Below are 26,882 nucleotides of genomic sequence, written 5' to 3'. Positions count from 1 at the left end.
CATTCCCGCCAATATAACTGCCTCAAGGATCAGGGCCCTGGCCGCTCTGCTGCGTCATTGTAGATACGCTACTGTCTTGGCCGCGCATGCGCGAGTTACGGTGGGTTCAATCACGGTGCATTATTATTATTATTTACACCTGTATAATGCACCGTGGGTTCAATCGGAACACTGACACGTGCATGCACATGCATCAGAGAGGATAAGAGAGTGGCGAGAGTGCTCGTGCTCACGCACGGGTGCGCACGGGTCTGAGTTGCCACCACACTTTCTGGCACGCTCACGCTTAGCACGAAACAGCTCCTAGACCGACGATAGAGCCCGTTTTTACCACGAAACAGCGACCATACCATGCAGCAGCACAGACGAGATATAGGAATAATATAAACCGAAATTATTTTTTTTCAGGAATATGCGTTACTTTGTATTATTATTATTATTATTGTTCCTGTAGTTATATCGAACGAAGCATCGGTTGAAGCTAGTTCTGATTTATGCCACAGGCTAGTAAAGGTTCTGTTTCATGCTAAAACATGCTGCCACCGACGAGATATAGGAATAGACCTGACGCCTGAGACTCGTATTCTCGTCTGTGATACTATTTCAAAATAGTAAAATATCTTTAACTACCTTTTATTCGGTTTTAAAAGTGAGTCTACTAAGATTTAAAAGCTACAGGTGTCAAATTCTGTGCACGTTTTATTATCGTAAGGATTCATTCAAAAATTGGTAACGATTTTATCAATGTGAGAAAAGGAGGTCGGTAGGTGGCACCGCCAAGCGGACGACAATGGAGACAGACTTTGTCTATACCAGGGCCCAGCAGTTTCATCGGGCATTCGGTGACTTGAAGTCATCCGGTAAATCACGATGCTACGATGTCGTAGCTTCGCGTTTCGTAAACACAAGGGAACGTGTTAGTGTTCACGCGCGTTCAACGCAGACTGTGATTAGTACAGTGTCATCCGATGTCAGAGCACCTGCTTTTCAGAAGAAACATGTTGCTATTGTAGGTGACACGCGACATGCCAGCATAAGCATGCCCGATGCACTGCGATGCAATTGCTACATTGACATTAAGTGTATTAGACATTTCCATCGCGAGAAGACGACTCTGATACTCTGAGACCACGTTACACGTGCACCTCGATCATGTCTATGAAGGTAACTTTAAAAACCAATCAGCACCGCTTCACGTGACCACGTTTTCAATTATATATTCTATATCAGCAAGTACACGCAGCTTGATTGTCGTATTTACATACGATCTGAATGATTTCCTGCGATTGAAATAACGCAGGAAAAAGAACAATTTAGTTTTTAATGTACTGTTTTAATGTACATACATTTTAGTGCAATTCTTACTACAAAGTATAAAGCCTAGTTGACGAAAATGAGACACATGTTCAGGAAATCTTGACCGTCTACTTCCGTAAACCGAAATAATTTTTTTTGAGGAATATGCGTTACTTTGTATTATTTCATTAGTTCCTGTGGTTCCAAAGGAGTTTAGCTATTGTAGTCTATTTTTTGAAAGAAGAGGTAACAGTTGTTTATCCTTTCAAATTAAAAAAAAGAATGCTTTTCTGGATTATATTAGCAAGTGTTAGCGTTCATGAGATAATTAATGAAACACGCCGTTGGCCGTGGACGGTTACGTGGCTTTTTCACGCCTGTGAAACGGAGCCAGGTGAGATCAGGGAAACTTTGTAGCACTGATGTCATTGAAGCTAATCAATTTTCAAGAACCTTGTCCTGTTGATCTCACAATGTTCCATGCATTATTGTGCATATTGATGTTCACCTGTTCGACTTTGTAAACCGTCGACGTGAACTGAATCGTACGGATTCGAAAGGCGGGAAAGATATTTGAATCTAATCCGTCCGATAACTGAAATCAAACACGAGTAACGAGTCCATTCGTTGGTTAACGCTAACCGTACCACGACCGGTCAAATCACCGGTTTCACATTTTTTATTTTTTAATTGTTGTAATTATGAGGATGCCTTCATCAGAAATAATTCAATTAATTTCTTTATTCAATCACGTATTGTTATAAAAATGGTGAAAAAATAAATATTTTGTTGCAAGAAAGTAATTTCGGTATTTTAAGGTAAAAAGCCCAATTTTTTTATTCAGGCGATGAACTTCAATCGATAAAATATTTTCTTATTTCATCTTTTTGGCAAAAGATCATCGAACGAAATGAAAATATCTTATTTATCAAAGTTCATTGTTAGAATTAAAAAATTGGTTTCTAAATTACTTTCTTGCCAACCCAATAAATTGTAGCCGGCACGGTTAGTGTTAACTTATTAGGTTATACTATCGGTCAATCGTTACATTGCAATTGTTATACGTCACAGATTTACACGTTCGTTGTATGTATGTACTAATTTTCAAACTACTGTGGGCGAAGCAAACGGGAAAAAGGAGGGGGGCAGAATTTACGTGGTGGGGGAGGTTCTGAGTGACCTTGATCAGTAAATATTCTGTGCACGTAGGGGTCAATACATAACAGATCATAGATTATGAATGATAATCGAGATCGTACGAGATTCAGTTGTTTTGTCGACGCATCGATCGTGTTGGAGGCGCGACGACCTACAAACACGCGTCGCTGGAACAAAAAGCGGGACATTGCACTCTGACGACTGCGTTGCAATTTTATGCTACGAATAACGAAAAGAAAGTCCATTTCTTCTTTTCAAACTTTGCCCGTGACTTTCATTCAAAATTCGCCCATTTTATGTTCCAGATCCGGATCGAAATTTTGTCGTTTCTCCGTGATTGTATTGTCATTCGATACACTTGATGCGTATATAAATTAAGGTCGTGGCTCTGGATCACGTTCGATTTAATTGAAAGAGAACATGCACTATGAAACAGAGTGCACGCTCGTTTACAAGACCACGGATTCACATTTACACTTCACATGTTCCTGGATCACGGTGCGGCGCGCGGTTTCAATTAGTTCCGTCGATAGTTAGTAGTGCGCTCGAAAGGCCGGTGTATGCATCGCAGAAATGAAAAATAAAAAAAAACTCGCGTGAACGGGTGAAATCGCGAAGCTACTGGGTAATTTCGCGAAAAAAATTTCAGTTCTGGTCGAGCGCAGTCCGTCCACCTTGCTTGATGATGATTGCTAAATCGATAGTAGTAAAGTGCGTGGATGCACTCTATTTACGACCTTGCATGCGTGCAACACATTTATCGGAAACGAGTCTAGAGGCTGATAAGCTCTTTCCTAATAGCGGCGCAGTCATTGAAAATCCACTAAATCCGAATGTTACGCCTTCCTTTACGTCGAGATTAAATTCTGTTTGCTTGCAACCAATGTTTAAGCATTATCCCTTACGATTTATTTTGTGGTTACGTTGATTAGAACCTCTGCCATTTATTATCTCTTAAAAGAAGAGGAAAGTTCGTAGCGTTTTCAAATCAAAATTCAAAGATATTTATTATAGATTTGTTCAATAATTTTAATTTTACTACCGACACCGATGTATATTTTTTTTACAAAAATAACAGGATTGAATCGATTCACATTTTATAGGATTTTCATAGCAACATGTACTCGAATTTATTTATTTGGTAAAGTATACCAAAAAGTTTCTATAACTTTACGAATTGTAAAGAGAAAATCTGAAATTCGTCAGTTTGCTTGGTGGTTTTAACGTTAAAGTCAAAGAAGTTCTAATTATTTCGGCCATGGAGAGGTTCTTCCGGTAGCCGAAGTGCTATAAACTAGGAACTTAATCCGATAACGACTGTCTATCTTCTCGTGTTCATGTTCGTTGTATTTCCTTTCAGAAAGAGTCTCCGTGGGACGTAGAGCTGCACTTGGCTGCAGCTCGCGGCGACGCTAAACGTCTCCGGGTTCTTCTGGATTCAGGACGGGTCCACGTCGACTGCAAGGACAAGGTATAAAAATCGTACGATCGCTGTATATGCTAGACCATCACTGGAATGGTCTTTTCTTTGCGAATTCACTTGGTTTGATCTCATACTTGTCCCTCTTCCCGGCGCCATCCTGGAACCCGACGAAAGTTCAAGGTTGGGTACTCGAGTGTCCAAGTGTTCCACGGCGACCCAACGTTTATTCGAGCGTCTTTTGAATGCCAGGGTAGCTTGCGTGTTAAGTGGTGCTTTTCTTGGCACCTGGCAGTCATTCAAATATCTTATCAGAACCCGGATACGTGTTCAGCTTTACAACGTTTCGCAACTACTTGATATACTGGATATTCGGATATCTGCGGGTAGTTTCGCTGGCAGTTTGATCTTCGCCCGCCTCGTTGACACTTGGTCCTAATCGATATCTTGAGACCTTATGGTTTCACGGATGATTTCTCTACGCTTGAGTTCGTGGATGTACCCGCGATCTTTCGAGGGAGTGCAGTGCTATCAAAACTTGATTGTGTATCTCAACAAATTGGTAAATGCTCCTTGAACATCGCAAAGTTATCCTGAAAGTTTCAAGAAGAACCGCTTAACAGTCTCTTTAAAATACATTTGCAGACATCTTGTTATTTTGTTCTTTGAATACCGCTGTATCCTCTCAGACGAGATCAGCTCCGGAGGAGAGCGCTGTCTTCACCCACGTATCACCACGGGGTCCCATGCACCCCAAGGAATGATTTATGAGGCGCCGATCGTCTCGGGGGTCAATCGACTCATTATGCAAACTGCCGCGACGCTGACAGAACGGGTAGCTCGGGTAACATTGCTTCTCGTCGCGAAAGTGGTTCATTAGATCACCGTGGAAACACGCAGTTGCTCCACTTCGGCCCCGCGTGTGGACAGCAGCGTTCGAAGGCAATTTCGAATTCGATTGACCCAACTACCGGTTATTTTTAGAGCAAACAGCCTCTCCCCAACGCTTCCCTACGGTAATTCGAAAACGATCACGCGTATTAATCACACCGTTAAGTAGCCGGTCTACTTGTATGGTAGCGAGTCGGGTAATTGCGACGATTCAGGGACCCGCCCAACAATTGCCCTGTGATTACGTGGAAACCGCGGATGCAGCGATGACGTGATTCCACCAAATTATGAAAGAGAAGACCGCGACAGTATTCAACGGAGACGCCGATCCCATTGTCGGAGATCGGCTGGATTACGCGACAGATTTACAACGGCTAATTGCACGCTTAACGACCTCCGCGCGAAACCAGCATCCCTTTAAATCAATAAGGAACCATCCTCTCGACTCCTCTTCACGCGGTATCATCGAAGCTGCAGGATATTCGAAGCTTAATGGATTAAATTATCATTAACCTGGTTATGTTTCTTGAATTTTTATGACTTGCAACATAGAAGTGGTTCATATGACTAACTGTATTCTTTCGTAGAACAAATTATAACACGATAGATCTCCTCTAGCGCGATCAAAAATTGTTTAAACAGACTATACACTAGAGGGTCAGCTAAAGAACGAAGCAAAACATGTTCAGAAAATTTCAGTCGTGCGTGATTCAGAAGGCATTTTCTTCGGAGAGACTTTTTATAGAAACCTAGAGCCCAGAATCTGAGTTTCGCGGTGGGTGACCTGTTCGTTGAGAAGCGTTTCGATTTATTACGCGGTGGAAAAATAGACGGCCCCTAGTTCTACGGACGCGATCGGGCATCGATTGTCAGCCTGCCTTCCAGACTCGGTTCGTTGACCTGTTTTTTCCTTCCAGGATGGAACGACTCCTTTAATACTGGCCGCCGCCGGAGGGCACATTGAGGCAGTCACCGAATTGCTGCAACAAGGGGCGGATCCTAATGCCAGAAGGCTGGTAAGTCCTGACCGTGCGTAGTATACCCGGCCCATGAATGAACTCCGGAGAATGAATGAATCTCGCGTTAGCACGCGCGCAACCCGCTCCCTTCCTCGCAACCCCGTTACCCACTCGTTGGAAACGCCGTTTCGCGACCACCCGATGTTGCAGATTCGCGAATTCACACGGATCCTCTCCTTTGTTTCTCCAACTGGTTTAATCCTGAATCGCGACACCATTTTCAAGATTAATACAGTCTTTAACACGTTCCGTGCCGAGTTGTTTTTGCTCGACAATTGAACAAACTTACGTGTTTTGTTCTATGCTGCATTTTTTATAATGTTTCCTCTTTTGGTGGAAATATATTCTACAGTGTTAAACGTGTTAAGTGGTGGGAGAAAGTCATTGAATATTTACCAAAGAACCTGACTCTTTCGACTGCAAAACCCGGAATCAAAAATTCCGTCGAGGATTTACGAATACATTATCAACATTTTCTACCGGAAACGATTGGATTGCAATATACGCGTTACTAAATGGATAGTGTGTAGCACATCATAAGTCACACGAGCTAATCTTCCAACTTCGACGTTCCGAAGTGACAAACAACCTCCGTAAGAACTGTTGGAATAAATAGCAGCCGGCTTCAGATTCATCGAGCGTTACCTTTCACTATCTACCTTGCAGCCGCTTCTTGCCGTCCGCGTATCTATTAATCTCCGAGGCATTTCTTTGCTCCGAAAGACAAGGAAGTGTCTGCCCGGCATCGTGGCTCGAGCCTACCAATTATCTCGGCGCTCCGTTTTTATTAAATATTCATAGCCGTTGAGCAAACGACGTTTCACATCCGTGTTGGCGTGGAGAAAACGGACTGATAACGCTTCAGCGTGTATATTTATCAGGCCGATTTCCATCGAGTGATATCATTCTGATAGCCGAGAATTCCGTGGAAAAGGGCGCGGTTTTCACGAGCCTCTCGCGATTAGAAACGACACGAGAGGAGACCACTTTTATCCGGTTACAAAGCAGAGTCAGAAAAAGCATGGGCGGTATCGAGCACCAGGAAGCGGTCGAGTAGACCTTTTTAAGTGGCTCCGTCGAGGATTTATCGCTGAGCCCGGAGCGGCGCGGCGTCTCCTCGGTGTCCCGTGCCATCGAGAGTCATGGTATTGTATGCAAATCCGTGTACAAGATGTCTGCAGACAATTTTCTGGCGACATCCGGCCGAGACTTCCATTAAGAGCCGCGGGATTCGTTAATTGAGTCATCGGTCCCATTGGAATCAGCGGCCCACGGCTTTCCTTTCTCCTCGGTCTTTGTTTCTCAACAACTCCAACTCGGCCCTTTAAAACAATATTACTATGTTAACATTGGAGCTGCAGTAATGCCAAGCTGTTTCAAACAGAAGTGCATCGGTAGTAGATGAACAGATCTTTTTAAAGTGGTAACACATCCTTCCCATAATGGCAACACAAAGGATGCACAACTTCAACCAAAGAGTTTATTTGTTTCATATCGATACTACGTATAAACGCAAACGACGAAGTCGCATATAGATAATAATGTTATCAGACAATTAAAATAAAGCGTATCATCACGCCACCAAATTCGTCTTTCATTGTGACTCTATCTAATTCTACCGTATTCTTTATAAAACAATGAGATTTTTAAAAACGTTCTCATATCTGTGAATTCTCCATTCAATGCCGTTGTATTTTCGTTAGGAACATTTTCTTGCCGAATTATTACAAACAGCTCAAAGCTTCGATTCAGAGAAGAAAGGATGTTGGAAACGCGTTCGCAGAAAAAAGAAAATACATACAGCTCTAGCGACGTAAGCGTGAGGCAAAATTCCAAGAGACTATTCGTCGCTTATTCTTCCCGATTTGCTATTTTTAGCGGGCAGTATGTAAACGAGACGAAAGCCTAACAACAACCACCGTGAAAGAGCGAGGTTTCTTTCCGGTTCTCGGGATCGAATCGAAGCGATGACGCCCGACAAGAGCGCGAATTACGCAAACGACACGGGTCCGGAACCGTCTGGTCTTGGTCGACCCGTTACACAATCGCGGCACGAGTTTCCAGAATTATTTTTATTAGCGAGCAGCTCCGATCTGGCCGCCGTCTGGCCAGCGATCTTTCGTCGTTTCATCGTAATGAATCCTTGAGTAGAGAGGCTCAATTACCGGGGCAGAGAAAGAGAGTCGAGAGAGTCCGATGAAAAGCAGTCGCGATGGAAACCGTGGATTAACGGGGCGGATCGTTCCTTTTGTGTCTGTCGCCGATCACGGATCACGGCTCGATCATCCGAACAGATAAGCGAGGTTCTGTCTCGCGAGATTGTGATGGAAGATAGCAAACGCGTTACTTGAAATCCACCAGAATCCACGGTGTATTTCATATTTATTTTTAGAAACGCTTTGCGCTCTGTTTCCACGATCGTACACGACTCATCGCGAAACCTTCGGGGATCTATCGAAATTGGACATGGTGGATCGAAACACAGACACGTGATTCTCAGGTGAAAACGCGAGCCAGCTAATTAGAAGAAAAATCACGGCGATTGAAGCGATCGAAGCGTTTTGGTAGTCCGGTTTCTCGTCCTCGAGATACGCTAAAGTCGCAGGCGACGACTAATTGCTGAACGATTTACGCCAGTTAATTAGCCGGCGGTTCTAGAGTTTCTAAAAAGCCTGGCCTACATACGAATATTTTCCATACGCGGTGCTATATAACGTCTAGACAGCGTTTCGAAAATGACACCATCACGAATACATCGTTCCTCATCTTCTCCCAAGCTTACTTTTGTAATTGGAACCCGCTGTTCTTATCGGAACATCTGTTACGATACCAATGCTAGTACGTACTTCTTCTCAATGAAACCTTTCGTGGAAAAAACAATCTGATATACCCCTCTGAAGTTTCAACCATGCGCGTGAACAAATTGTTACATTCTCGGCTTGTACAGGAGCTCCAACAACTCTAGAACGAGCTCAAGCATCGCTTTAATCCGCCCTTATAGAAGTACATATATTCATATAACTTAGTATAATTTGATGTTAATGCTCATCTGATTTAACTCTGAAATGATTAAGCCCCGAACGCGTATCTCGATGTACATATGCATCGACCGTATTTTTTCTTAATGCCTTCGCATTATAAATTTTAATCACGTAACTGCACACTGTTTCGCGCATCGTCTGTATCAAATATAAGTGCGGATGCAGTATTATTTTCTAACTCAGCAACCTCGCAGTTTATTACAACGCAGCGTCACGCGTTTCACGCGATTCGTTTTAACACTAAACCTACCTAGCATTAAAAGTATCTGGTAAATAATGCTTTATAAAAATGGCAACGCTAAATTCATAGAGATCGTCTGTAATTTTGCGATATAATAGATGCTTGGACAAGGAAATTTCTTCCAGGGACCATACCATAACTGTTATACCCAAAAAGAAAAAGAGTCATAGAATAACAAGCATTTCATCGACTAAAATCGTATTGGTTACAAACAAGGATTATAAATAGACTGCGGATTTTATGCATTTATGACAAAAATGGGTACATACAATTTAAAACAGTGAAGGTATTAAAAAGATGTAAGGCCACCAGTGTATTAGTTTTACCTTAATAAGATAATTAAAAGAGGAGTGAAATTTTTATTTGGCTCCTGTGTCTTGCAGTCAATGCAAACATATTTTATTTTGCATAAAGATCCGCAGTCTAATTATAAGTAACCGAAAAATTTTTCTCTTGTTGGTAAATGTGATCGATGAGAAAAATTTATTTCGATCGCTCATAACAGTTATCAATGAGAGAAGTCATTTCGATCGCTCATAGCAGTTATTGATGAAGGAAATTTGTAATAGTTATCATTAATAACTGCTATTTGTAACCAAAAAGTATAAAAATCGATATTTTTAAATCATTTTGTTCTTCGAATTTTTTTCTTTATATTTTATGTACATTATACCTTAAATTTCAATAATAATCAACTTTTTATCAATGATTTTTATCGTGGACAATTTTAGAATAACTGTTATTTTTGGTCCCTGATTTCTTCCATTATTTTCCATAAATGGATTTTTATAATTTCGATAATTCGAAAATATATAAAACCGGTCAATTCACCGTGGTAGGTTTAGTGTTAAAACTCAATAACTTACTGGTACAACACATTATCGTATCTCAAAGATAAAAATTATCCGAGACATTTCATAAAACTGTGCAAGACCATTGTAGCAATTTACGTAATGTTTGTCGCGAATGCATCAAATCCGCAGTCTAGAAGTAACATTCAGCAAATGTGAGCTGGCAGTAGAATGCACCCTGAGTAGAGGGCCACTCGCGATTGTGCAGCCTGTAGCCTCGGTGCAACGTGGTCCCTACATTTCAAGGTCGCCGAAGCGGAGCAAGTCGGGTTGCGTCGCGTTCGCGTGTTCCCAACGCGTTTCAGCGGCACGTCTGCCGTAATATGCAACCACCGGCGTGTGCAACAACTCACGTGGATCCGCGGAGACCGCCTTGCGAAACTCGGCGCCGCGAACCATCCGTAACACTCGGCTCCGCGAGTCCGGTATCAGTTTGAAAATCGTGCGTGGGCGTTCGTGACACACTGATCCCGGCCGCGCTTGTTTGGCCTCGTTCGCCGAACGGACTTTCGACCGGTTCGATTGCACTTTTTGGTCGTTACCGCCGCGTATCGAGTTTCGCGGATTTCTATTCGGGTCTCTTTTGTTCGTGACTCGGTCGATCTAACCGCGCGATGTACTGTTTCCACGATCTAGTCATTCGAAACCGCTTTACCCAATCGTTCGCCGTATTTCCTCGCTCTTCTAGGTCCACCGTTCCTGAAACACAACATTCATTATTCATTCTCTGTTTACTACTAATGCAGGAAGTGTACAATCTTGCATTACTGTTCATCCTCGAGGTTCATTCATTAGGAGCATCCGAAAGCGTTCTTTTTTCTTTCAATCGGTCTAATTAAACCCATATAATAGTTTGAAAATGAAGCAGCTTTATTATCTAGCTTTATATTTCATTCTATAAATTCGTGTTCTGATTTAGGAATAAATTTATCGAATACATTAAGCCAACGATTAAGATAAATGTTCTTTCATCGAAAAACGATAAAATGGACGGAATGCGAAGTAACGTAGTTGTAGGAATGTACTTTTTCCTCCACTGAAATTGGCGAAACGTTCTCCAGTTTCGTGGCGAACGGTTGAAAGATGGGCGTTCTCGAACGTGATAGGCGAGCGGTCGAAACAATTTTCCAAACTTCACGGGTCGTTCCTAACAATTTCGAATATGCGGGTGGCACGCGAGCCTGTTGTACCGCATTAAAATAGCGTGCGCTGGAAAGCGGATTGCGGCAGGAAGTAACAAGTTCATTATAAATCGACGATGCCCGCCTCCCATCGGAGCATCCTCTCCGCTGAACGATGAGAATTAATTGGCGAGCTCCTCGTACGGTGCGTCCATTTCAAATAGAATGTAGAGCAAACGATGCACTTAGCTTTACCAATAGGTAATCTACTATTCCGTGCTGTAATATGTATCGTCATTCATCGTTTCACGGTTTTCACCGATATCCTGCGCGATTTCTACTTTGCATCCCGTGAGAACAACTTTGAACCTTCCTTTCTTACATTCGTCATTTAATTAAAAAGGTGTAACACTCGCTTCGCCTACCGAAAGCCGGCTAATAGATTTCTCAAAGGCTATGTCAGAATAATGAACAATAACAGTTCACTTTTCAACGATTAACACAATCGAAAGTTTAATAGTTCGTGTTCCCCGATGTAACTTCTTCGTTAACGATTGCGTTTATGTTTCTTCTAATAAGCTCGGGTCTTTCACACACGCGCGTCAAGGCTATCGTTTGTATCGCGTAGAACAATCTTCTCCAATCAAAGGCGTAAATAATCACCGGTGGGAAAAGTGCTCGTTTCTTCGCGTTTGACTCCGGAGGCAATAGGCGTCGCGGCTCCTTGGCAAGGATTTAATTGCACGATAAATTCGTCCGCCCCAGTTTTCACGCGGCGGCAATAAAACAGCGTGTCGGACTTTATGTCTGTCCGCGCCGTTAAATTTGTAGCGTTTCTCCGGTGGATTTCAGCGTTTTATTGGCTGGTGTGTTTCCAGACCGGCACCACGGCGCTGTTCTTCGCCGCCCAGGGTGGTTACATGGACATCGCCGGACTTCTTCTGGAACACGGGGCAACGGTGGACTCGTGCAGCATAGTAAGTTACACGATAGAAACCAAAAATGAACAGCGAACCGTGAAATGGAAACTACACGGTTTCTGGGGCGATTGCAGGACGGCGGTACCCCACTTTTCGTCGCGTGCCAGTGCGGTCACCTGGACGTGGTGGAGGGTCTGATTGAAAGAGGCGCCAATCCGAATGCTCACATGAAGGTAACGCCTTATCTTTGACTTGAACTACCTTTTCTTGCCCTTTTCTCGCTGCCAATTATCCGCCAGGTCGGTCCGTGTGACGCCAATCTCGATTTATACTCGCACGAATGCTTATCTCAGACCTTCTTATCCTTTTGCAGTTAAGCAAGCTCGCGCTAGGTCGCAGTCGACTGGATCTATCAATTGGAATCCGATTGTGAAAGAAATGGAGGATCACTTGCAAGCTTGAGAAAATGGCTGAAATAATACAAATCAGTTTTAAAAGTCATTTACTGAGTTCCATACATTAATGTACATCTTATAATTACTGTATTACAGGGTGGACCACGAAGCGTGGTCAGCTTAGATTATTCTGCTGTTAGTGCTTCGATCGGAAATCTTTCTAGCTAAAATAACATGGTTCATGGAGAGCTTCAACACTAAAACTACCGAGCACTGAAAGCGATTGATGTGTGTTTTAGCTGACAAAAATGACAAGGCTCTATTTATTTAGATTTCGTGCAATTTTTATTGTAATATGCGCTTGGATAAAGAAATTTATTGAATCATTTTCCATGTAAGCAACGTCATAATTTCAATAATTATAAAATTGAAAATGTAAGACCGGTCATTTGACCGGCAATGGTAGACTTACAATTAGTGTTAAGATAATTATACCCAATTTATTGTCAACCGTTTTCTACAATTTTCCTACACCCAACTTTGAACACTAAACCTACCATTATGTTTTCCATTTTACAATTATTGAAATTATGAAGTTGCATATGCGGAAATTGATTCTAAATCCCACGTTTTAAATCGTCCCACGAGTTTTTCGTTTTAAATCTTACAAGTATCTTCATAGCTATTAAAAATCCACAATCACAAATTTTCAGAACTATCTGTACGGGGTTAGGAATCTGTATGGGGCTAGGAAAATTATTTTATACTTTTTAGTCCGTTTTAAAAAAGGTGGTATTTTTTTTAAATTTATTTTTTAGCTAAAAAGTCTTCCGATCGAACTACGAACTACTAACAGCAGAATAATCCAAGTTGATCACGCTTCGTGGTCCACCCAGTATATTTCGTGGACATTGATTAGTTCATATATAAACCAGTTCTGTAAAAGAAGGAATCTCTCTCGATTCCTTGTCGGAAGATTAACGCCCGATTGGCGAAACCACAGGGCCGATATAATTCGGTCGAAAACTCGAAACGAAACGGGCCGGTCGCTTTAAATGCCGGCCACGTACGACCCCCGAATAATTAGCGGCGCACAATCGGCATTTAAATGTCACATTCTCGGCGAGTTCCGCGTGCACGCGAGCCTCGAGTCCCGTACGGCCCATGAATTTCACATTTTATTGCGCGTCACGCATACACCTTTCGAATTTGTTCCACGTTATCGCAAGTGTGTCGCGGGACGGGTTACCGTGACGGCAGTCCTCTCGCAGGTGATTGACAAAGAGAGCAACACGCTGCCGCGCTGTCACAATCTTTCTATTTCAATGCCGTGGACGCGTGTCCTTCTATTCTAATACCGGGCATGTCCCGAAGAATGGGATCGTTTACTTTGTACCTGTGGAAAAGTTGGTGCATTGTTCGATCCGCGCTATTCTAGTCGCCCGTTTGTCAAACGTTCTCGTTGATCCCAATCGCGCTCTGCCATCGTAGACATCTGTAAACGCGTCTTTCAAAGGAGACACGGTAATGGTCGCAATAGGCGTCCACCGTGTTTCAATTCATAGCAAACTGGTAACATAATGATCTTGGGAAAACATCTCGTATACTCTCATAAAGACATTCTTTATAGATTACACCACACAAATCGAATTATTCTGATCTTAAATGGAAAATATTGAATTTCCTTAATAATTTCAGTAACATCAGAACAATACCATTCAAATTCTTTAAATGTTTTTAATGTTTTACGGTTTGATCTACTCTCGTTCCTGTCATAAATACATCAAAGCCAGATTCCATTTGAATTTCTCAACGTGAAGAATAATTGTTCGACCCAGATCTGTCGATCGCGGTGTAAATCGATCAGCGGCATGTTCAAATAATGTTTTACAATCCCTTCCGATGGTCAACAAGTTCGATCGGATCGGTTCGAGAAAAATCGCGTGACCGCGACGCGACTTTAGTCGCGGCTAGATGGACAGGTTGATCGCCGTTATAGAATTTCTGCGGTTTGTAATGGATAGGTATTATGTCTCCTGGCCGGACACGGTTCGTGGAACACCGGGACTCCGTGGAACGCGTACCCCCGCTGCCAGGATGTTACCAATCTCTGCTTGGTCAGAAGGAAACGCAACCAATAAAGGAAGGTGCATCGGGACGAATAGTTTTTCGTCGAACCTCCGAGGCAAGAACGGCCAGTGAAAGTGCGGGTCCCCGACGACCGGGTCCAGTTCGAGTCGCCCTGGACTCGCTACTCCTTTCAGGGATATTCGAGACACGCGTTAGCACTTTCTCTCCTTTATCGTTGACTTAGCTGCACTTGGAAGCTCCTTCGCTAGCGCATTCCACGATTTCCCGCAAGATCGCTGGCAACGCAATTGATCAGGCTTCTGCGGAGCCTTGGAAAATGCTAGGATCTAAACCCTTCCAGAGTTTCTCCTCAATAGTGACATTCTTCCTAAACTTCCATTTGGCACAGGATAATTATTGTTGAAAATCCTATTGTTAGACTTCCGGTAGATAAAGTGTTACATGATGTGACAACTGGAATTAAATTTTAATCACACACAGAGAGACCTGAAAAGAACAGCAAGGTCAATTCACGCAGATTTTATGCGTTTATGACAGAAATGACTGGTCCAGGGGATTCCCAGAAAGTAAACGGGTTTTGTTAATCAAAGTTTGTTCGATTTGCCAGGATGGTGCCACAGCGCTCTTCATCGCGGCTCAGAACGGCCACGTGCGCATCCTGGAGATTCTGCTGGAACACGGGGCGAAGACGGACGCGGGTCGAACAGACGGTGCCACGCCTTTATGGATAGGAGCACAAATGGGACACGATCACGTCGTGAGAAGGCTTCTGAAAGCTGGCGCGAAGGTCGATGCCACCAGACACGTAAGTCTCGGGAATGATCAGGGAACAGGCAGGAATCTGGATTCCGTTATCGGGCCGATTCCAGGGAGAACGGCCACTCTCTTTCTCTCTCTCTCTCTTGAAAGGAGTGTTAATTACAATTTCTTTTCTAGGATGGAGCAACCCCGCTCTTCAAGGCGGCTCATAAAGGACACACTGCCGTGGTTGGGGAACTCCTCAAGTACCGTCCATCGCTAGGGATTCTTCCAGTAAGTTAGAGAATAGACTTGAAACGATTCGAGTTAGTGTCTCCTTGTGGAAGAAGTCTATAAACGAACGGACGCTTCTGAAGTGGTAAAGCGTTAACATCTGGGTTATCTCAATCACTAGCTACTTTAGACACGAAGTGTAGACTCTGTGAAAAAATTTTGGGGCTTACGAAAATAGAAGCCAACAGGAGAGAGAGGAAAGATAAGATAGTGGTTGTACTGCAAACAGCCCTTGCGCCTTGAAGAAGGCAACCGTGTGAGTTGTAACCTTCATCTTCTCCTGGGGGTGAAAGTAACGTTAACGCATTGTCTATTTGGGACTATTCTATAATTATCCGGTAGATAAAGTGTAAAGTGTTAACAGATTTATGAAGTGTGGAAGAGCACCATTTCTAAGATCATTAAGATAGAAAACAATGCGTAGAACAAAAGTGTATGTACAAAGATTTTATGGACACCCTATGTGAGATGTACCAGCGAGCGACGCTGTAGCTTCGCTACCCATAAAATAGTAAACAATTTCAGTTACGTAACAGCCTGTTATGTTCTAGAACGGTGAAAGCGCGCTTCACGCAGCAGCCTTAACAGGACAAATGACAGTGGCGAGGCAACTGGTGGGAGCAGGAGCGGACCCTCTACTTGTCAACCAAGAGGGTGTTACACCTCTCCAGTTGGCAGTTAGGCATTCGCAGACGCAGGTGGCGAATTATTTAAAGGATAAAGTTAGGACACGGACCGGGTCGTCTTAGCAGTTCGATTATCCGTCCAATAATGATAGATGTTAATACAGGAAAGTTAACAGTGGAGAATGTATATGCCAGCAAAGGAGACACAGTATTTCTAAAGAGAATGTAATATATACAAATATATATACAAGTTACATGTTGAATGTACTATATTCGATAATTTATAAATAGAATGAAACAAGTGCAATCTTACTGTATTTCATAACACGTTACAGAAATGAAACGTAAACAAGATGTTGGTCTTTCTGTCACACTGCACAAAAGTGTGGTCAGATATTCTATCATTGCCTTAACTTTTAGCTGGTTTGCTAGGACTACAGTGAGACCTTGTTCGTCACTCTTATTCTGAAAGGAACTTTTCAAACAATAACAATATATGCTATATTACAATATTCCTGTTATACCAGCTGAGAGTTAAAACTGTTAGCTACTTATCCGGTGTATATACAGTTAGAAATATACAAAGTACCATCCTATAGTGTAAAATATATATTTTAAATGTATTCTCTTGTTGTATATATATTCTTACATGAACTTTGGAAACCTTAACTCTTTCGATGTACCGTGTTATGCATCGGGATCGTTTTTACAATAGAATTTACATAATAATTTAGTAGAATTTAGTTACAAGAGATCGTAGTGTGTGGAGTAGTCACAAGATCCTCAACGTTCATGGATTTAATGCAATTGTTTATGTTCCAAATATATAAGACTGATTGATTTGCCTTGGAGTATACAAAATTGACGAACTTTATAGTTGAACGTCTCTTTCTTCCTGTTGATTTATATAGTATATGTTATTGTTAACGCACACGTGAAATTGTAAAGAAAATAACTGTAAACAAGTGTTTAGTTCTTAAACCATAACATATCTACAAAATATTGAATCGTTTTATTTGGATGTAACATTAATGAGATATTTTATAACTGTTTGTTTGGTGTTAATTTACAATGTAATAAATACCTTTACTGTTTTCCCAAAATATGCCCTCTCATATGAAACGTATATAATTAACTTACTAATTAGGAAAGATTCTTTCTTTTTACACTCTAGTAAATTCTGCACAGCATGAAACACGTGGTAACACATAAATCTATGTTTTTCATATATAAATATCGAACAGTTTCGCTTTGTGTGATATCACAGAATGGGTCAAATATTGGTTGGACTTTCGTGTTTCAGCTGCGCGCTTATCGTGAAATTATAATTATACATAAAACGATTTCTGTTTAAACGTATTTGTCATTCTACAAACGGCTACACATATGACAATAAATATTATATTTTATTACATATACAAACTCAAAAGAAAACAACTTTAAAATATCTCCCTTGCAAACGAAAAACATCGATGTTCCTAGCCGCCGATTTCTAATTTCGTACTCATTCAGTTGTGAGTAATATCGGTGCACCAACGTAATTTACACGCGCATATATGCGCACTCTGCACATGCTAATGTTGTCATAAAAAAGTAACAGTCATGTTATGCCGTAAAAACATCCGAACAAAAAGAAAAGGAATCGTCGGTGCCTTTAACGACAGGAAAAATATACTACTGGCGGTAACAAGAAGAAAGGCTAAGAGAACAAGTCAAAGGTGTATAATTCATGGTAAACTCGTCCTTGTACCCCAGCTGCTAAGTGCCTATTTCCTATTTCCATTTGCAGATGCAAAGCTTCTTCTGGTTGAAGTAATACGGTTTAGCTAGGAAGTGTGTCAAACGTTTCTGGTTCTGCTCCTCACCAATTGAACGGTATCAATTAGAAGTCCACAATGCCAACACCACGATGAATTTTATCAATTATCGCTTCTGCACTGATAAGGTAGATAACAGAGCACACATACTTCGTGAGCCAGATTCAAAGAACGATCAGTGAGACGGTGATTCTCAAGGAATATCATCATGGTCCGTGATCGAATGCCAGAACTACTTGCCGTTAGTATTCCATTCTTCAGGAGACACGAGAGTGACAATTATCGGCAACACTGTGACGTTAACGTTGACAGTAGTACATGTTAGAAAATTCATTCAAAACGCACCAATCGTTTTAAAGGCACCTCCTAATTATATTTGCTTCTGCAAAGTCCTACCTATCTGCATGAATTATAAAGCTTAAACTTCGTAGAATATAACAGAATTAACTCTAACGAAAAAAACATCACTTAAGTAACGAACAGTAATGTTTCTGAAATAAAACGGTTCTGTGATTTCCCAATTTTATCTGCTTTCCCCACTGTTATCTGCTCAAAATGTTTTAGAGCAAACAAAGTTATTTCCCTCCCACACGTATCGACGACAGTTGTTCAATGAAATAAGCATCGAATATTTTTTTATGAAGATGTATTTACAATAGTTTGTTGCTTAAGCGATGTCTTTTACAAATGAATGTTTATTAGAGAGATTCGGATAGAGATCTATCCTGTGTGTAGCCTAGCTAGTTACTACCATAGAATCAACTGCAGAAATGTAACATCAAAAATCTTCTTTCACTTTCGAATACTGTTCTGACCGTTTAATTGTTCAATTAAAATAGCAGACGTACTTTGTAACATGTCCTTTTACTTTTCTTTAGTGTCAAACTAACAGCACTGCATTTGGTAAAAGGTTTATACAAGATGTACACATCCAAATATCCCAAAATAAGAAACTCAAGCAAGTTCTGGATGAAGTACGTATTCACATAGGTACACTGATATTAATTAAGTCACCGTTCAAATATCACAGACTATTATATTGGCAGTAGACATATAAATCATATTAATACAGGTCGAAGAAATTCGTGGACTGATTCGACTAATTAGCGAGAACACAGCTATTGTAAAGGATCTATACAATAACGTATTGTCGCATACGAATAAGGGTAAGTGACAAATATCAAATGTTGTGCCTATCTGCTAACTGCTAGCTAATTGCTTGTGTGTTTCAGATATACAAAAAGAACTGGAAGTTCGTACGTATAGCATATCGCAAACATCGTTTCGTATACAACAAAAGCTAAGAGGTAGGTAATCCCTTTTCTTTCTTTTTTCTACCTATTAATTGCAGCGTAAATAAAAGTAAATAAGTAAAAGATATTTGTTTTATCTATATATATATCCTAGTCAGACTCACTATCATCGTGAAGTTGAGAAATGTTTCTTTCTGTCATTTTACGTTGTACGTCTATCTTTCTCGCCTTTGAAACGTGGTCGATTATGTTGTTGAATTCGTCCTCGAAGCACCTGTACGATTTCGATGTACCAGTGCTAGGACCAGGCTCTGAAGGTGAACATGGTCGTAAAATTGGCGTTGATGTAACGGTGCGCCATTCTGAAGCATTATTTGTTGAAAGATGACAAGGGCTAGTTGCTGGACTATTCATATTTAAATGTTGAGAGAGTGAAATACGTTCGAACTGAATTGTGGGACTTAAGTTACAAGTCCTTTGATGTGATGTCTTGGAAGATCCAATCTGGTTTGCCGTGTCAGATGGTGAACTTCCTTCTTCGCTGGAGTTCTCTTCTTCACAACCAATTTCTTCCACTTGCCTGGAACGAGACACAATTAGTAACATTTAATAAGGTACTAGTTATTGCTAGTAGAGGTGTGCGAGAACCTGAAAATGTTGGGTTCTCGCACATCTCTAATTACTAACCATTCTTAAACACACCTCTTGAACTGCTCCACTTCTTTCTCCAAGTTTGGATATTCACTGAATACATTAAACAGTTGGTCCTTGTTATACTCCGAAAAGGTTTTAACTAAAAGCCTCTTCACTTCGTTCTCCAGTGGAGATTTCAAAAGAGATAACTTTGTCCTTAGCCGTATTAACACAGGTAACAGAACTTCTAAACCATGTCTCTTCATTCCCTCGACGATAATAGTTGTTGCACTGGTGGCAGGTGTGATCGGCTGGACCACTGAATCTTCAGCTTCCTGTTGATCATCGTCAGTCTGTTTGTTTAAGGACGTTGGTCTCAAACGCTCATTGCTAATAATATATAAGGCATCCTTTAAAACGTATGCTCCTTCCTCTTTCTTAACGTCGAATAAATCGTCGCAAGCTCCGCCGAGTATTTGACCAGTTACTTTTACAAGCAACTTTATCTTTCCTGGAGGATCCAAATGATCCAGCATGAAGTCGTATATCGTTCTTCGTTTCTCTTCGTTTATTTTCCCAGGAAGCGTCAACGCTTTTCTCTCATTCTCGCGCATTCTTTGATCACAAATTTTGAGCTGCGATTGAAAATTATTATAATGATATATGCTTTGTAAAAATTGTTGAGATATCAAAGTTTTGTTTTTCGTTAACAATCTCTCTTCTATCAGAAAGATCGTCAGCTCACGTATCATATTGTCCGGGTCGGACAACATCGTCAATATGTGATAGAAAAACGGGCCCTTAATTTTGATGTAGTCTTCAAGAAGAAGTTGAATGAATATTACCATGATAGCTTCTCTGACTTGCGGACTCGAGTCCTTCATACTGACACACATGTCTGATAAATAAGGTTCAACCAGTGCGGTGAACCTAACACAAATATCAGCCAAAGCTTTTGCAGTATTTATTTTGATAGCAATTTGAAAAACAGAACTCAAGTTTGTTTCTTGTCTCATCAGTTTGCCGAATATTGGAACCACTTCTTTTGCGACCTCCATATCCCTTATTGCCTGCTGACCAAGAATGACAACTGCTGATGCTTGTAATTCCTGTATCTCCTTTATAGCTTCTGGCAGTGCATCCCACTCTAACAAAATTCCTTGCAGAATTCGTAACGTTAACGGTGAAATTTTATGAGTGCATAAAATTGTAGCGTATCCCAAAGTGAACATAGCTTTTAAATAGTATGGTGCTGCTTCTATAGCCTCGTTCTCATTTTTAAAAATTTTTGTGATCTCTGTCTCGGATAGTTTGATCAAGTTCAGCATATTAGACTTCAGCAAAGTGCTACCTATATCAGGATTCAGAAATTGTATTATGTTGTGTATAATGTCCAAGGAAATGCTGATCAAACCATAATTGATTTTGAACTGCTGCAAGCATTGGTACAGGTACACGTGAAGACCTTCTAAAACTTCATTGTCTAAGGACTTCCAAGAATGCTTCAAAACTTGCAGCACCAAACTGGTACAAAAATTATTCTCTTCGAAGATTTCCTTGTAATTTGAAATGTATTTGCTCATATTTGGTAGCTGACTATTTTCAGCTAACGCGGCTAGCAAAATCCAAGCACCTATGTTATTGGTCGTCCCAATATGTGACTGTATACTCTTTATCACAGAAATAGTGATAGTACCATTCTTCACCCACAAGTTACAAGCTTTCGATAAATGCCGTCGCATTTTCAAGTTGGTCAGTGTATTTAAGATTTTCCATGGTAAATTGTTAGCTACATTGTTAGTATTTTTAGAAGACAATATTATCCTGTTCAGCATTAACTCTTGTAAGTATTCTAGCACCCTTTCTTGTACTTTGATCTCGATATCGAATATCTGGGGAATAACAGTTTGCACCCATTCATCCAGAAGTTGCGAATTGTCAGGGAACTTTTCTAATAGCTGAGACAAAACTTGTACAGCATATCGACGCACGGTTAGCGTTGGGTCTCTGCAACGGCGGCTAATCACAGATAGCGTTTCGTTCATCAAATTTGGATATAGTAAGACTAAATTCTTAAAAATCTGTAATGTGCTCTTTCTTATCATTGCTCTCTCATCTTCGATTCGTTGTGTTAGCATAGATAATAAAACATTTGAACCTGGTAGCAGATCCACATCTTCGGTTAAAGCATCTTTTATACCTTCCAATGTGAGAAATGTTTTTTCAGGCTCAGATTCTTCGAAAATTGTTTTAAATATTACCTTATCTGACTCATGGTTGAACTCCGTAAATTCTGCGATTATTGCCATAGCTTTTCCTCTCACCATACTGGAGCAATCCATGCATCTACTTAATAGAACAGCAACAAACACTCTTTTAGCTGTAGCTTTCAAACTATTGGTCAAATTGCAGTCAACCAAAAAAGATTCCATCAATAATTTGCCAATTATCTCTTGAGCAAATATCCTTAGAGGTATTTTATTGTGATGCGTTAACAGTATTACATTTCTAAAGGCTTCAATGATGACGTTCTGCTTACATATTCCAAAGAATTTGATTAGTACAGCAGCTTGCTTCTGACGCGCTTCGAGTCTATCTGGACAATTCAGCATCAAATGCTGTATTAATGTAATAGTTGCGACTTTTGCGTCTTTCTCATGTTGATCTAATAGAACTTTTAAAAAATTTATGGTACATTCGCGTACATTTGTAATAAACCTCGATTGTATGTCCATCGAATTACATAGTAAACGAGGTAAAATATACTTTGCTATGATTGTTATAGTAATCTTAACAGGTCCATGCTTATTATCACACAGTTCTTGTAATGCTGCATAAGCATTTCCTATCAATGATACTTCTATAGTGCCATTCTGCCTGTTGGAACAATAAGGATCTGTGCAATCATTTTCTACTTTTGTAACTTCGAGCAATCCATGAACAGTAATGTCTAACGATTGCACATGGTCCTTAAACCAGAATGATTTAATCATTGTTATCAAACTACAAAGAATTATATTTAAATTTCTGGTCAATGTTTCTTTTTCGTTTGGTGAAAGAATAATATTATCATTTGCTATCTCATCTGTTATGTTAAAATCATCTAAGCTCACTGGTTTCGAGCGTTTCTTGACAAGTGGCTGCAATTGCCTAGAGTTTATTTTGAGTGTTTCGATAGCACGTTGATACAAGTTTGGATGAAACACATTGAAAGCGCTACTACCAGGAATTGCCAAAAGTATAAAATATAAATTAGTCGCATAAAGACAGGCTTGTCTGGAATCATCGTCAGCTTCTTTACCTTGACCGCTCTGCATTATGTAACCCAATATAGCTAACAAAGCGCGCACTTTTATATCCATTATGATCAACGTGTTCCAGGAGATCTCCGAACATTGTTCGGGATCGTTCTGGTCTTTGCCTATGGTTAACCATTCTTTCACAGTGCTGCAGGAATCGTGTAAAAGCAGTCTCATATCTTCACTTTCCAAGAACATGAGGTACTCATCAGGTGGTTCATTGTAAATCATAAATTCTCTATCCCAAACGGATTGAATCCAGTCTTCGTTCAGATCACTGAATTTAAATTCGTCAAATATTTTCAAAGACTCCATGGTGTGACGACTGTGCCCGATTTAAATCATTTTAAAACGAATGCTACAATTATTATCAATTTCGTTCAAATATATCTTGCGAATGTAAACATAACCTTAACTTATCGTTCGATAAAGGAAACTTGTGGCCTCAGGTTATCATTTTCTGAATGCGTATCGATAATGACCTTAGAATTCCATTATGGTGTGTATAAACAGAAAACTTTGTCGAATATTTATCGCGGGACATTTCGCTGGAAATACAAAAAGTTCTATAAAGGACTCTGGCGTCCATTCAAAGGCGGGAAACTTACTGACCAATTAGATTCGCCGCAATACGCAACCTACGGCATTGTAAACATATATATATACAATATCTAAAATATGCATTTCAGTATTATACTTTCATGCACATGCTGATAAAAATCACGTGAACAATCTATCGATTTCACCAAGCAATTAATGCTATAACGAATTACGCATGTTTACAAAAAAATCACAATCAAAGCATGTTACGTATTTAGAAAACATTTCGATGAAGTTTACATAGCACATTTAGGCGGGCAAAATCATTTGACGCGAAGCATCGGGTCACGTGGGATCAAGGAAATTGAATTGTTCAAAGAATAAATACTCTGTCCTATTTTAGACAGGAAATGTTAATTCTGATCTGCGTATTACAAACTATGTGGGAACTATGTACAAGGTGTCCCAATATTTATGGTAGAATCGAGAAAAGTGTAGTTCTCTAAAAAATAACTAATAGTCCAAAATATGTATACATATATATAGAATGATATTCCTTCATGCGAGGTTTTCTTTTTGAGAAAAACGAAAAAATTGTATTTCATATTTTTTTGTTGAATCACACCATGTTAAACAGATAAATATGTATTTTAATTCTTTTTTATAGAGTTGGGAAAAGATATCACTGCTCACGATAGTTCAAATTTGTCAAATGTCATCGACGGACCCGCGCATTTACGAATTAAAGCATTACAATACACAACGATGATAAGACTGTTTTCAAATATTATGGAAGAGTATAACATGTGCATGCTGAGATACCATGCAAAATGCCGTTCACTTTTACAGCAACAAAAGACGTTAAGTATGTATATACATCTTTTGAAATGTTTCGAATTATTTTCTATTTCTATTTGAATTTTCAGTCAGAAAGCAAATAACAAGTGAGGAATTGGACAATTTACTTGAATCTCGAGAGAACGGTTTATTCATTGATAATGTAAGTGTCGCTACTGTTTTTAGTTGTAAATAAACAAGATGTAACTTGTCTGTACTGATAGATTTTAGAGGATACCAGAATTGCTAAGCAACAATTAGCAGACATACAAAGTAGGCACAAAGATATAATGAAGTTAGAAAAATCTATTACAGAAGTTAGAGATATGTTTACTGAAATGGCATTTCTAGTCGACAAACAGGTAAGCGTAAAAAGTGTATGGCTTAATGAATCTTGAGCAAATGTAACTTTGAACTTTAATCTTCCATGACAGAGTGAACAATTGAATAGTGTAGAATATTTTGCTGGGAGAACTGCAAGTAATGTTGTCAGTGGTCGTATAGATCTCAAGAAATCCGAAAAACGTAGTCGCAGATATAGAAGGGTATTGAAATTACGAATTTACAAATATCGTATTTAAAAAAAAATATATATATATATATATATATATGTAATTAAAAACAAATTGTTTCTTTTCAGAGAAAGCTTAAAATTTGTCTGGTCATCAGTATAATAATTATCATTCTGTTACTAGTATTTATTTTATGTAATTAGTATAAAAGTAAAAAAATACCACCATTGCAATATCGTTCGCAGAATAAAAATATCTGTAGTCAATAATACGTAATACCTATACATAACAACTGTAAAATCCTTTATCACACCTTGCCTTTGTATATGTAGTTTTCAAAGTATTTAACAAGACCTATTGCACTTGGTCTAACTTTATAATCCGTGGCAGTGCAAGCAAAGAATAGTTCAAGCACATGATCATATTCTTTTCCAAGTTGAATAGCAGGTAATGGAGGACGTGTACCTGTGTGTGTGATTATTAATACATTTTATTTGATGAACTTACTTTTTAAAAGTGTCTTCAAATACCGAGTGTCTCATTCGAAGTTTTACAAAGTAGTTTAATAGATAATTAAGTTTAAAATTTCAAATAAGTCACCCTATATTGTATATATTACTATATATAAGGACCTACCAAATTTTACATTCTCGATTTCTTTAAGGAAAACGATACTGTCATCCATGCTCTCATCATATTTTGCAGCTGTCATACTGCTGTCCATGCTTGTGTCTGTCATTGAATCATCAGCACAATACTCATCGATATCAATATTTTCTAAATGAGGTACCGACAGAGATATCATTTCCCAAACAACCAGGCCACATGCCCAAATGTCTGCCTTGTTTGTGACTGGTCCACCCTCTGAAAAATAAAATATATATTTAATACAGATTGCAATTACTAACTACTGGTATCTACATCAATATATACAACCATGTATTATTTCAGGGCAGGTCCAACTCTCAGTTCCCACGTATATAAACTCCTCCTTTGAAGTATCCATTTCTAAAGATTCCGTGAGAGGTACAGATACTCCAAAGTCACAAAGTTTAACTCTACTGTAATCTGCAGAAACCAACACATTATAGCTCTTCATATCGCCATGTAAAATGTGTGCAGTGTGATGCAAGTATTGGAGTCCTTTGGCAATTTCATATGTTATTTTCATAATGTCTTTAGCTGGAAACTGGTCCTCGCCAGCATCGAGTTTCTGTTCTATTTTATCTCCTAAAAATATGGGATCAATTAATACGCTTTGCAATTGATAAAAATAAGTGGTAAATCATTTTGATACCTAAAGAAGCATCTAATTTCTCCATTGCCAGGCATGGATCGATTTGTTTGCCGTTCGAAACTTCGGTGAATGCTCGAAAACCAACGATGTTCGGATGACTTAATTTGCGAAGCACCTCTGCCTCAAATCGAATACGTTCATCGTACTTTTTGTCTTCGTGGACCTTCCGATTTCTTTTTTTTATTGCCCATGGTGATCGAACGAAACCTACTTTCGGTGATCTTTCCAAAGAAAACACGCTAACACCTGAAAGCGCATTTTTTCTCAGCAAAACAATGTTTATAATTGTTACTCCACTCGTAAACAGAAAAATTTCTTTACCACATCCATAACCTATCTGTTCTAAGAATGGCGATGCCGGTATTTTAATGGGCGTCTGTAGTTCCGGATTGTCCTGAAGTCTACTTTTGTATCTCTTCATCGTCGGTGTCTTGAACTCGGCCATTGTATTTAAACTGTTAGCAGAGCAATCCAATTTGACAATACCGCGAACGCGATCTCTCTTCGTCCGTTATTTCAAATTTCCTTGCCGTATGACGCTTTAGGACTGCCAACTTGACGGGCACGAAATTCAAAAAGCCTCGATCGACGT

General features: G+C 39.9%; 4 protein-coding genes across 5 annotated transcripts; 2 read left to right on the top strand and 2 right to left on the bottom strand.

Moving 5' to 3' along the window:
• The first annotated feature begins 814 nt into the window (after positions 1-814).
• On the top strand, positions 815-17,152 carry LOC143213460 (uncharacterized). The gene is made up of 8 exons (XM_076433353.1): positions 815-1,164; positions 3,815-3,925; positions 5,683-5,781; positions 11,917-12,015; positions 12,093-12,191; positions 15,052-15,249; positions 15,381-15,476; positions 16,028-17,152. Exons 1-8 carry the CDS (start codon positions 1,153-1,155, stop codon positions 16,223-16,225), a joined length of 912 nt encoding a protein of 303 aa, XP_076289468.1. The 5' UTR covers positions 815-1,152; the 3' UTR covers positions 16,226-17,152.
• Positions 12,390-26,846, bottom strand: LOC143213429 (lymphokine-activated killer T-cell-originated protein kinase). The gene is made up of 6 exons (XM_076433284.1): positions 26,612-26,846; positions 26,291-26,536; positions 25,930-26,223; positions 25,630-25,857; positions 25,307-25,458; positions 12,390-12,428 (listed from the first exon to the last, which is right to left on the bottom strand). Exons 1-6 carry the CDS (start codon positions 26,733-26,735, stop codon positions 12,405-12,407), a joined length of 1,068 nt encoding a protein of 355 aa, XP_076289399.1. The 5' UTR covers positions 26,736-26,846; the 3' UTR covers positions 12,390-12,404.
• On the top strand, positions 17,307-25,262 carry LOC143213464 (syntaxin-1A). The gene is made up of 9 exons (XM_076433361.1): positions 17,307-18,160; positions 18,798-18,893; positions 18,992-19,085; positions 19,152-19,226; positions 24,312-24,509; positions 24,571-24,644; positions 24,706-24,843; positions 24,916-25,026; positions 25,122-25,262. Exons 1-9 carry the CDS (start codon positions 18,128-18,130, stop codon positions 25,194-25,196), a joined length of 894 nt encoding a protein of 297 aa, XP_076289476.1. The 5' UTR covers positions 17,307-18,127; the 3' UTR covers positions 25,197-25,262.
• On the bottom strand, positions 18,067-25,300 carry LOC143213356 (condensin-2 complex subunit D3). Of its 2 annotated transcripts, none has more exons than XM_076433115.1 (2): positions 19,875-25,005; positions 18,067-19,752 (listed from the first exon to the last, which is right to left on the bottom strand). In XM_076433115.1, exons 1-2 carry the CDS (start codon positions 23,417-23,419, stop codon positions 19,323-19,325), a joined length of 3,975 nt encoding a protein of 1,324 aa, XP_076289230.1. In that variant the 5' UTR covers positions 23,420-25,005; the 3' UTR covers positions 18,067-19,322. The 2 variants fall into 2 exon arrangements, with proteins under 2 accessions (XP_076289230.1, XP_076289240.1); XM_076433125.1 differs by having other exon boundaries at positions 19,613-19,752; positions 19,860-25,300.
• Positions 26,847-26,882: the final 36 nt, after the last annotated feature.

Source organism: Lasioglossum baleicum, chromosome 1, assembly GCF_051020765.1.
Source record: "Lasioglossum baleicum chromosome 1, iyLasBale1, whole genome shotgun sequence".
NCBI lineage: Eukaryota > Metazoa > Arthropoda > Insecta > Hymenoptera > Halictidae > Lasioglossum > Lasioglossum baleicum.
The sequence above is the reverse complement of the archived record's forward strand: the minus strand, read 5'-3'. Positions and strand labels throughout refer to the sequence as shown.

Coding starts and splice junctions, on each gene's coding strand:
- LOC143213460 (XM_076433353.1), top strand. Junction 5,782..11,916: donor ATCCTAATGCCAGAAGGCTG/GTAAGTCCTGAC, acceptor GTGTGTTTCCAG/ACCGGCACCACGGCGCTGTT. Junction 12,192..15,051: donor ATCCGAATGCTCACATGAAG/GTAACGCCTTAT, acceptor TCGATTTGCCAG/GATGGTGCCACAGCGCTCTT.
- LOC143213464 (XM_076433361.1), top strand. CDS start 18,128: ATGGTCCGTGATCGAATGCCAGAACTACTTGCC. Junction 24,645..24,705: donor ACGGTTTATTCATTGATAAT/GTAAGTGTCGCT, acceptor CTGTACTGATAG/ATTTTAGAGGATACCAGAAT. Junction 24,844..24,915: donor CATTTCTAGTCGACAAACAG/GTAAGCGTAAAA, acceptor CTTCCATGACAG/AGTGAACAATTGAATAGTGT.
- LOC143213356 (XM_076433115.1), bottom strand. CDS start 23,419: ATGGAGTCTTTGAAAATATTTGACGAATTTAAATTCAGTGATCTGAAC. Junction 19,753..19,874: donor GAAGTGGAGCAGTTCAAGAG/GTGTGTTTAAGA, acceptor GTCTCGTTCCAG/GCAAGTGGAAGAAATTGGTT.
- LOC143213429 (XM_076433284.1), bottom strand. CDS start 26,735: ATGGCCGAGTTCAAGACACCGACGATGAAGAGATACAAAAGTAGACTT. Junction 26,537..26,611: donor ACAGATAGGTTATGGATGTG/GTAAAGAAATTT, acceptor ATGCGCTTTCAG/GTGTTAGCGTGTTTTCTTTG. Junction 26,224..26,290: donor GAAATTAGATGCTTCTTTAG/GTATCAAAATGA, acceptor CCATATTTTTAG/GAGATAAAATAGAACAGAAA.